The sequence below is a fragment of the Thamnophis sirtalis genome, unplaced genomic scaffold (assembly GCF_051295495.1).
Source record: "Thamnophis sirtalis isolate CommonGarterSnake01/CBP01778 unplaced genomic scaffold, rThaSir2_p1.2 scaffold_5, whole genome shotgun sequence".
Taxonomy (NCBI): Eukaryota; Metazoa; Chordata; class Lepidosauria; order Squamata; family Natricidae; genus Thamnophis; species Thamnophis sirtalis.
The window spans coordinates 98,745,569-98,757,315 of NW_028261385.1; the positions used below are offsets into that span (position 1 = coordinate 98,745,569).

At 39.8% G+C, this 11,747-nt stretch overlaps 1 protein-coding gene across 1 annotated transcript in view; it reads right to left on the reverse strand.

The window, feature by feature from the left end:
* The window catches only part of PIGG (phosphatidylinositol glycan anchor biosynthesis class G (EMM blood group)), a 68,507-nt gene extending 57,507 nt beyond the window's left edge, over window positions 1-11,000 (reverse strand). Inside the window, exons 1-3 of the mRNA XM_087716263.1 lie at window positions 10,738-11,000; window positions 2,689-2,894; window positions 1,634-1,843 (exon numbers count right to left, since the gene is read on the reverse strand). Of these exons, the coding sequence (XP_087572389.1) occupies window positions 1,634-1,843; window positions 2,689-2,894; window positions 10,738-10,891 (570 nt within the window). The 5' untranslated portion in view covers window positions 10,892-11,000. The remainder of the gene's footprint in view (window positions 1-1,633; window positions 1,844-2,688; window positions 2,895-10,737) is intronic.
* Between the last annotated feature and the right edge of the window lie 747 nt (window positions 11,001-11,747).

Below are 11,747 nucleotides of genomic sequence, written 5' to 3' on the forward strand. Positions count from 1 at the left end.
AGGCCTGGGGCTAAAGACTGTAGCCCGCCCGAATGGTATGAATGTTGTGTTTTTAATGATGTATTGTCTTACGTGTTAAATGTTTGTTTTCCCCCCTCCCTTTCGAGTTGTAAGCCGCCCTGAGTCCCCCCAGGGAAAAGGGCGGCATATAAATAAACTTCAAACTCAAACTCAAACTCAAGCATTTATTTTAAAAAGTTTTTAATTTTGTTAAGTTGTCTAGAATAATAAAACAGTCTTTAAAAAATAAGTCTAATAATTTGAACATTCTACAGGCATTTATAGTTGTTGACTTACCTCCTTGCAGCAAACAGCCTGATTAGCACAAAAAAAATCTGCCTCTAGCTCCCAGCAATTTGCCTGAGCAAACAGCAAGTTTCACTTTCAATTTCTCCTGATCATCAGCTGTTTCAGGCTGCAGGAATTGCTATAGCCTATTGAAGCCTCCACAAGCCCCTGTTTGCTGCAAAGAGGTAAATTGCTGGGAGGCAAAAGCCAAAGGGTTGGGGCTGATGGGTGGGTGGGTGAGGCTACATTCAGTGTATAAGACGCACCCAAATTTTCACTCTCTTTTAGGGGGAAAATACTCCGAAAAATACGGTACACTGTATGTGTCAATCAGAGGTGGGATTCAGCTGGCTCGGACCAGTTCGCCTGAACCAGTAGTGCAAATCGTGGGTGGGCCTTCCCACCCACCCCTGGTCTATACCGTCCCATTTAGGCACATTTTCAAGCCACAGTGTATGCGCGGAAGGCCAAACTTGCACATGCACTCATATTTGTGAACCGGTAGGGAAACTAAGTGAATGCCATCCCTGGTGCCAATCTAACTGAAGTCAAGGGCCAGTGATACATAATCTTCCTCTGCAGTTCTTACTGCCAAGGCTTTGACTAAAAAACCCAAGCAAATCAGGCCTCTGAGGCTAAAGTATTCCTCAAAGAACTTCTTTATTGGGTACATAATATCGGTCCACTTAAATGTACCCAATAAAGAAGTTCTTTGAGGAAGACTCTAGCCTCGGAGTCCTGATTTGCTTGGGTTTTTTAGTCAGAACCTTGATATTTACACTGAGGCTGAGATGAATCTATTCACTTTGAACAATTTCTACCAATGTACCCCCTGTATAGGGGAAGAACATACCAAGAACAGGTTCGTAAGCTTCCCTTAAAGCATGGGGTGAATATCCTATTTCCATCTGCACTAATATCCTATACATTCTTTTGATTTGTTCTATGTAGTTAAGTATTAAATTCTCAAAATTGGTAAGATACATGGCTTCAACATTCTAAGTCTATTAACAATGCTGTTTGGTATCCTATTGCTAATCTCTAATTTAGAGTTTATGATGGTAGGGAAATAGTGATTTATTACTGTGACAATTTAAAAAAACCTAAGACATGAGAAGGATTTTTAAAAAGACATATATTTTATGTGAACTGTATAATTTAGGTAACTAGGTGAGATGAACATTTTGTAAAATAAAGAAAAAAGTAATGGTTCTAGAAATAATCAATAAGTGTGACATTTTATAAAAAATACATACCTATGACCACCATATAACATATGCAATAAACGTTTGCATCAAAAAGCACACAAATATATTCTTACAGCCACTCCCAGATGGTGACTTACCTCAGTGTAGTCTGATACAAAAAAAGATGTTGTCCCATCATATTCCACAAAATGCTTTGGAAACAGCCTAACCCAGGTATCATCCCCATAGAAAATTATTCTTTTCCCAGCACGTTTGGCCTGCCAAATTAAGTTGTCTTCCATCAAGGCTGGAGAGTTAAGGTTCGTGATTACATCAATGAAACCTGGGATGCTACCAGTCATTAGTGCCTGCAAAGGGATCCAGCAAAAGGAGAGATGGATCGAGCATTAGATGAAGTTTCAGTAGAACTAAAATCTGACTCTGGATAAGGACTCACTTCTGCATGCATATACATATATATTGCAGACAATCAACTCCTTTAAGCGAATGGTTACACATAATTCAATACAGGTAATTCTCGACTTACAACAGTTCATTTAATGGCCATTCAAAGTTACAGCAACACTGAGAAAAGTGATTTATGACTGTTTGTTAAGAGTTATGACCTTTGCAGCGTCCTCATGATCATGTGATCAAAAGTCAGATGCTTAGCAATTGGTTCATATCTATAACCATTGCTCTGTCCCAAGTCATGTGATCACCTTTTCTGACAAGCAAAGTCAATGGGGAAACCAGATTCACTTTACAACCGGGTTACTAACTTATTAACTGCAGTGATTTTCTTAACAACTGTGACAAGAAAGATTGTAAAATCAGGCAAAACTTGCTTAACAAATTTCTCATCTAACAGAAATGTTGGGCTCAACGGTGGTTGTTGGTAACTACCTCTAAATGTGGTAGGACTACCAGTACTGAATTCAGGACTATGGTACTGAATGTAATGCCCTTAGTAAGGGGTAACTTGAGTACTCCAGGAAGCTGGTGAATTTTTTTTCCCCACTGTTTCAGTCGCCTCAAACATCATAGCAGAATGTACCATCACATTCTGAGAAAAAACTCATGTTGTCAAAAAGAACATATTTCTGCACTAAGCATTAAGCATACTGCTTTATGAAATGCACAAAGTATAGATTTAATAGAAGACAACTATCACTTGTCAAGAAATATTTATTTCCAAGATACCAAAACTTACTTTAATTCGAGGCATAGTGACGGTAGGCGCCTTGGCTTCTGCTATAAAAGCATGTGTTGTTCCTTTTTCCACCAGCTCTGTTGTATATGGCATAAATTTTAAACCTTTTGAACCAAAAACAAAGTCATCTCTCAAGGCATCAATCAACACTATAACTACTTTGTTAAAAATAGGTGGGATCTTCTCGGTCCAGTCTGATGTCAATTCTAAAAAAAGAAAAGAAAATGAAAAACCCACATGAGACACTAATCCAAGCTAATGCTTGGTCTTCACACGTACTGACCTCAATGTCCCACATTTTCTACAAATATCTTTAGAGGCAGGAATCAACAAGCCATAACTGATGGTCACAATTTTAATTCTGAAAGCTGTAATTTGTCTCGTTTCCAACAATTTTTTTATTACAGTTTTTGATGTCAGTGTTGGTTTCTGAACACCTTAAATCACATGTGGAAAAACAATAGAGAATATGGCAAGTGTGGGAAAACTATATAAGAAAGGTAGCGAACTGTGAACAAGATATTGTAGAAATATCTCAGTATGTGATCTATAAACAACATCTGTAGTTTTCTTCTTTATTTGTTGACAGGAAGCTGGTGTTTCAGCCTCTCTGGACCTTCTAGAACAGTGGTTCTCAATCTGTGGGTCGGGACCCCTTTGGCGGGTCAAACGACCCTTTCACTGGGGTCGCCAAAGTCCATCGGAAAACACATATTTTCGATGGTCTTCGGAACCAAGCCACCAATTTTATGGTTGGGGGTCACCACAATATGAGGAACTGTATTAAAGGGCAGCGGCTTTGGGAAGGTTGAAAAATACTGTTCTAGAAGTTGCATGAGAGGGATCTGCTCTCGTGGGACCTCTGGAGCCTCAGAAAATTGTGCAAGAATGCTGATGTGATTTTCTCCGAGGCTGCGCGAGAGCCAGACCTTCTTCTAACTTCCAGAGGGTCCAGAGGCATGGCGTGTCACCAAAAATGTAATGTCGCATCACCAATGACACGTGTCATAGGTTTGCCATCACTGCACTAGATACACGATCGGATGAACATTTAGCATCTTCCTCCTGAGACTACTAGGAGTTAACATTTGACAACAATTTATAGAGCCCACGAAAAGAAAAATGAGTTGTATAGGTTGCAAGAATGAAATGTTTTTAAACAACCCACAGAATTAGGAGACACATGGAAAGCATGAATTATAAGAGCCAATAAGAGCCAAATGAGCCAAAGCATTGTAGTACAACAGGCCTATGAACACTACCCATGGCTGTCTGTAAGTAAATGCCCGTTGGTTGCAGAATTTCTATAAGTGGTGAAACAGCACCACTGTTTTTTTTTTTTTTAAATTTATGGTATTTGGGTAACAAAGGTGATGAAAAGGGAAGAATCAAAAATGACAAATTAATCTAAACACACCTGGCAAATGTCCCAACTAACTAAAATAATTGCCCACAATAAATCGCAGAAATTTTACCATTTATTGTTGCTGAACCAATAATTTTCCAAATTATTGTTTTCAACATTTAAATTCATTTGGAACATTTTGTTGATTTGCAACAATCTCTTGCCAACTTTGCTCTCTACCTGCACTGCCAGTAGACATGATCGTTAACAAATACATTTCAGCAAAAGTGACAAGCATTGTTCTGGAGAATTGTTACCATCCCAGAAAAGCATAAATGGGTGCTGTCAATCTGCAGGAAGCCTCAATGCCTGGGGGAAAAGTATACAAACCTAGAACTCTATAGTAAGGAAAATATCCATAGTGTTGCTTAAAATTTTGGGAACTTTTTTGAATTTTCAATATTTCTGCATAAATAAAACAGTAAAGCATGATCTATTCTCTGAACAAGTCCTAAAACTAGATTAAAAGTACTTGATTAAACAAATGACAAAAAAAGCATTATACTTGCTCATTTATTTGAGGAAAATAATCCAGTGTTACATATTTGTGTATGACAAAAGTATGTGATTCTCTAGGATTATCAGTTTATTTGAAGGAGAAATCAGAATCATCTTTTTTAGATTTAGTGTGGGAGAACCTGAATTATTTACAGAACATAATTTTGGTTATTTACTATCAAAGTCTGATCTTTACAACCCAGGTATGTGGAAACGTGTTATGGCTCAAAAAAGGAGATTTCTGAGAACCTCCAAAAAATCAGAGTGGATAAAAATCGATGGTTTTTTTTTATGGATGTTTTAAAAATTAAACTGGATGTTTTTTATTTAAATCAGACTTTTTATTTTTATCAAATTTATTTTAATAAAATGCTTTTGGAGTAATCTAAGGATAGTTTTCAATTTAAGAAACAATAATTTAATTTATTCAGCATGAAATGGAGCTTAATTATATAGCATGAGGCTGTATTTTCTGCAATATTAGGACTGTTGATGAGTCAACTGCGGATCAGAGGAAGAACTGCTGCGGGACAGAGATGACAGTTGCTCTTTAAAAATTATGATTTAAATCAAGCCTTTTAATTAGTGATTTAAATCACAATTTAAATTGTGATTTAAATCGACTTGATGTAAATCAAATCCACCCTGGTGCTAATGTTTTGGAAAAGGCTACAAAACTATTTCCAAAGAAGTTAGACTTTACCAAACTCTGTTATTGGGTTGATTGTATACAAAAGGAGGCAATTCAACACTATTGTTACTCTATCCTGGAGTGGTTGAGCAACCAAGATCACACCAAAATCAAGGGGTGTAATACTCTTAAAGAATTCCGGGCTATTGTTTAAGGCTAAACACCTCTCTTGCATTGATGAATGCCAGTGTTCATGACCCCACCATCAAAAACATTGAAGAATATAGTGTGCACGGCGAAGTTGCAAGGAGAAAGACATCTGTCATTTATGAAATTCAGAGTTTTATTGGAAGGATGTTCTGTAGATGGATGAGATTATAGAATTTTTCAGCTTAAATGAAAAGTGTTCCACTTCACAAAAGACAAAACACTGCATTCCAGCATAAGAACTTTATTCTCTCAGCAAAAAGTGACAACAGCAATACCATGATTTGGGCTTGCTCTGTCTTTCTGGACAAAGATAGCATATCATCATTGATGTAAAATATGAATTGTACCACTAAATTCCAAAAGAAAATGTCAGGGTATTTATTCCTGAACTGAAGCTCAAGAGAAAATGAGTCATGCAGCAAGATAGTAAGCCAAAATTGCATAACCACTTGATTAAAATAGAAGAAAGTTAACATTTTGGATTGGCAAAGTCCTGACCTGAATCCTATAAGACTTTTGTGAAAGGACCTAAATTGAGCAGTTTATGCGAGGAAGCTCACCAATTATCCCTCAGTTGAATATCAAGTTTTAGGACTTGAACAAATGATGTTTTAGGTCATACACTAAATATGCAGAAATATTGAAAATTCAAAACTTTTAAGCACCGCCATATGTGAACTTTGTCACTGAGCAGTAAGGCTTACTAAGATTTACCTAAGCAAGAAAAACAATATTCAGAACAATCCCCCCCTACACGGTTACTATGCAGTTTTTGAGTGAATAGAAACAAAGGCCAGAATTAAATTATCTGCCCAAGACTCTGCTGTTATTTAATGATGTGAGACATTAAAATGTAACGAATTCAGTAATTATTTCAGTGAAGGCTAAACACTTTGAATAATTGTTTTCTTACTTATTTTACTCTGAATTTCAAAGCCTCTTGAGGCAGAACTAGTATACCTTTGACTGTAGCACTGGGAATATGCTAAACAGTATTATTAGTGGTTTATTCCCAGAGGTATTTCGAACATTTGCATTCTTCGATAGCTGCTAAAGCTCCATCATCTTCATGAAATTGTTGTTGATATGCAGTAGCCCTTTGAAAAGTGTGAGCTCCCACCTGGCCCAACCCCTGAGGACACACAGCATAGGAGAGCACTGCCTTTTACTCAGCTTAAAAGCAAGATGTGATTGTCGGAAACAGCCAATGCTTCCAATTGCTTCCAACTGCTTATCTCCTCTGCCCCTTGTAAGATATAGTAATAAGGAGCAGTTCCCTCTATCTAAAAGATGATAGGTGAGTGAGTAAATGCTACCACCTGACTTTTGTTCTTGCCTTTGCCCATTTAATCTGAGAGGCATGCAAGGCCAGGGAAAACATACAAGTATGAGATAACTGTTTCCTTGTAAAGGCTGCATTCTGGGTAACACAGTGATCCAGATTTCCAGAGAGAATACAATGGAAGAGATAGGTAATAAAAAAACTGGCATTAGCGAGACAATAGTCCATTACACAGGAAAGTTAAGAGCTATTATTTCCTCCAGAAGAGGTCAAATTTTGAGGAACAGTTCTAACTCTCACCCAAAACCTGGTCTTATTTACAATTTCTTTATTAAGTGGATTGCAATTTACAATTAGAACACCTAAGAAGGATGGATAATACTTGGGGCAAGGTGGAAAATAACTTAGGCCACAGCAATAGGTAAAAACGCATAGTACCTGAATATCCCTATTCCTCACCCAACATCTTTACCACTACACCACACTAAGTTTTCATTCTAAAACTTTTCTTAAAAAGATTTCATTTAAAAAGCAAATATACAGTAATTGAGCATAATGGTACCGTATTTTCACGACTATAAGCCGCACTGAAAATCCTAAAATTTGATCCAAAACCGGCAGTGCGGCTTATAACCCGGTGCGCTTTATATGTGGAAAAAGATCTCCCAGCTGCTTTCGTGGCTTCCTGGAGCGCCAAGAACCTTTGCGCTGTTCTCCGCTCCTCACGACTGCAATAGATGTCCAGAAGCGGCTTTTGGGGCTAATGGGGATTGGATTTCCAGCTCGATAGTCCCTGCCGCTTCTGGACGTCTATTGCAGTTGTGAGGAGCCGAGGAGAGTGCGGAGAACAGCGCGAAGGTTCTTGGCGCTCCAGGAAGCCCCGAAAGCAGCTGGGGGAGGCGCACGGCTTGGTTTCTCCTCCCTGGACGTCGCAGCAGCAGCCCCAAGCGCACCGATCTCTGTGTTTTTCGCATCGGGGCATGCTCTTGCAGCACACCCCGATGCGAAAAACACTGAGATCGGTGAGTTTGGGGCTGCTGCTGCGACGTCCAGGGAGGAGAAACCAAGCCGTGCGCCTCTCCCAACTGCTTTCGCGGCTTCCTGGAGCGCCAAGAACCTTCGCGCTGTTCTCCGCTCCTCCTCGCGACTGCAACAGATGTCCAGAAGCGTCGGGAAATGTGCGGCTTATAACCCGGTGCGCTTTATATGTGGAAAAAGTTTGAAAAATTAACGTTAATTGATACTGCGGCTTATAATCCGGTGCGGCTTTTGGTCGTGAAAATACGGTATATATAAAAACATGCCACTTGGTAATATAGGAGTGAGCAACAAATTAACAAACCCAGCAACCAATTGTTTTCCCCTAAAATGTAAAGATAAAAAATGAATCAATGAATAAAGAATTTGAGGTGATCCAGTATAATTTTAAAAGTGGCATGGCTATTTTCCTTGCATATATCAGGACAAAATATTTCAAACATCCACAACAATTAATGGAATTCCTAATGAATTCCTAATGATTTCCCTATAGGTGTTTGTCATTTATTTTTGATGAAAATTAATCTGAATTAAAGTTGATAAATTGCTTTCTGTTATTAATAATCATATATATGTGTCACTTAGTGTACCTGGATGCTGCTGCTGTATTTTTTGCTCTCTAAATCACTTAAGATTGAACTGATTGGTGTTGCATAAAAGTACTTTGAATAAATATGCTTCTAAAACAAAGTCTTAGTACAGGTATTGAAGAGCATATATTCAGACTATTCCAAACAAGACTGCACTTTTAGTAGAAATGATCATTATAGAAACTTCTAGGCTAATGAATAAATTATAATCAAAACCTTTACATTAAGCTTTTCTGACTAGCCACTTAAATTAAATACATCCTGCAGCAGATAACACTGACTAGTTTTAGCCTGGCTTTCGAGAGGCTTACATGGCTTGCAATCGCATTCACCGTCCTAATGGATAACTTTTGCTCAAAATCAAGAGAGAAAGTTTGAATTAGCAATACTTTATCTCTTTGCAGATTGTTTTTCAATAACTATACAGGTAGTCCTCGGCTAACAACAGTTCATTTAGTAATCATTTAAAGTTACAACTGCACTGGAAAAAGGGACATGACTATTTTTCACACTTATGACCATTGCAGCATCCCCATGGTCACGTTGGCAACTGACTCAAATTTATGACTGCTGCAGGATCCCGGGGTCATGTGATCACCTTTCGCAACAAGCAAAGTCAATGGGAAAGCCAGATTCACTTAACAACCATGCTACTAACTTAACTGCAGAGGTTCACTGAGCAACTGTGGCAAGAAAAGTGATAAAATGGGACCAACTATACATTTCCAGAGAGGTAATAGATACCATTTTAAACTAGATCATACTTTCTCAAAAAGACAAAGTATGTAGTTCAAGGTGACCTGTTATTACACGTGGACCAAATTCTCCAGAGGAAATGGCCCTTGGTCCTGTTCATCATCACTTTGGAGAGAGAAAGACAATTTTTCTTTCCGCAAGGAAAGTAATCATATATAGTGATATCAACATTTGAGTACAGTATTGTAATATGTTCCACAAAACTTGTTTTGGAATCTAGATCAGAAGTTTCCATTGGTACAGAACTCAACAGCTCAGCTAATCTTAGAATTCAAAGAGAGCACATTATACACATAAAAAAACATCATTTTGACTGCCGGATAGTTTCTAACGGAAATCAAAATGCTGGTTATTAATATTCAAGGCCTCTATGGATTTGGTTGAGGTGACTTGCGAGAATCTTTGTGAGGTTCATTTACATTTGTTACAGGCTCATCATGTGGTGATCCAGGTTAAGCCATTGGGATGAGGAGTGCACCAATCATTTTAAAATGGCCTTTCTAACGCCCCTTCAAGCAAGAGTTTCGTTGTTGATTTTTAGCATCACAGGTGCTAAATTGAAATTGCTTCATTTCAATTTTATTGTCTTTACTTTAAAATGTACCACAATCTGGATAGTTGGCAGTACAGTAAACTAACCAAATAGGCAGCTGCTCCCTTACCTCCTGTCTCCCTAGCCTGGATAACCTGTGGGGTTATTCATTGGCATGGCACATAACTCACTTCCTACTTTGGGTTATAAAGCCTACTGTTTCTTCTTCCTCATTTTGGCCCTTGCCCAAGAAAAGAAGGAAGACATTCTGCCGGGCAAAAGGGCAAAAAAGCCACCCAACCTTTTGTTCTGGCAAAAGCCACCCTTTGTCCAACTGTTCATTTCACTGAGCAGCATGGCAACCAAGGCTGGGCTGCTTGTGGCCCAACAAACACTGCTACAAAGCCCAACCTGCAAGAGGAGTTGGAGAGGAGGCAGAGGTTGCTCCCTGCAAATGCAAACGCCTCAAAACTCCTTGCCAAAAGCTGGGCGCCTCCTTTCTGAATCTTGGGAACTGTCCCGAATTAGACCACTGCCACTCTTCTTTTGTTGTTAGTTGTGAAGTCCTGTCCAACCCATCGCAACTCCATGGACAATGTTTCTCCAGGCCTTCCTGTCCTCTATCATCCTCTGGAGTCCATTTAAGCTCACGCCTACTGCTTCAGTGACTCCATCCAGCCACCTCATTCTCTGTCGTCTCATTCTTCTTTTGCCCTCAATCTTTCCCACTATGAGGCTCTTCTCCAATGAGTCTTTCCTTCCCATTAGGTGGCCAAAGTATTTGAGTTTCATCTTCAAGATTTGGCCTTCTAAAGTGCAGCCAGGGTTGATGATCTAGCACTGACTGGTTTGGTCACCTTGCAGTCCAAGGGACTCACAGGAGTCACTCCGCTAAATATCCACGAAGAGAAGTTCAAGCTTCTTGGAGCATCTTACTCGCCCCTCTGAGCCTTGCTTGGCAGGCTGGAGGAGGGATATGCCATGGAGAGAAACAAGTAATGTTTTTCCCCACCCCACTTTGAAAGAGGCCTGCCTATCTCCTCTCGGCACACCTCGCCTTTCCTGGCGAGATCCCAGGAAAACACGAGCCAGGGAAAGACGCTGTACCTGTCTGAGGAGGCTCTGCAGGGACCTGGCCGAAGGTCCCGCTCGGAAGCAGCGATCTGACCGGCGCCGGGAAGAAGCCTCTAAGGAAAAGCCCCACGCCCAGGGCCTGCACCAACAGGCAGAAAGAAGCAAAGACCCCGGAGCGCAGCCGCATCCTTCAACTCCAGCGCGGGTAGGCAAGCAGACAGGTGAATCCGGAAGGAAGGTAAGCTGGAGAGGGACACACCTGCGCAGCAGCGGTGGCGGCCGCAGCAGCAGCTCCCTCCCGGACCAAGCAGGCGGCAAATAAGGATAGAATTGAAAAGCCAGGCAATCATAATAGGCCCAAAGCCCTTTGCTTGCGCCCTGATTGGTCAGCGGTTGGCCAATCCGCGGGAACTAGCCGCTTGAGAACCGCGCCGAGGGGAGAACGATTTGAAAAGAGGAAGTACGAGCGGACTACATCTCCCAGAAAGCCTTTGCGGCATCGCCTTGGTGATCGATGGAAGCCAGTCGTTCTAGCTAGTATAAGCCATAAATTGCCAGGTGTAGGTCCTATCTAGACAGTTTGGCATTTATAGGTAGCGTTACAATTGCTCGGCTTTTTGTCATGCATGCTGGTCTTTGGAAGATAGGTATTCCACTTAGATTAACTTTAATTGTCACTTTGAATGTACATTAATCGGCATACATTAAAATGAAATGTTGCATACAGCTCTCAAAGAATCTCCACCTCTAATATACACTATATAAATTTAAATAAATAAACAAATAGAATTATGTATCCATATATATTATATGACACAGAGAAAAAACACAGTTTAGTTTGGATGTCTTCCTTTGGGATTTGTTTCCAACGGAAAAGAGAATGTTCATGGGGAGAGGTGCTTGTTGAAATGGAATGAGTAAGATTAAGACCAAGGTTCAGAGATTAGTATAAAGACGTTTATAGAGTCAGAAAAATAAGGAATAATTATGTATGTTCTTGCAGATGCTGATCAAAGTCAAGGCTTTTTCATTATAATTTTTAT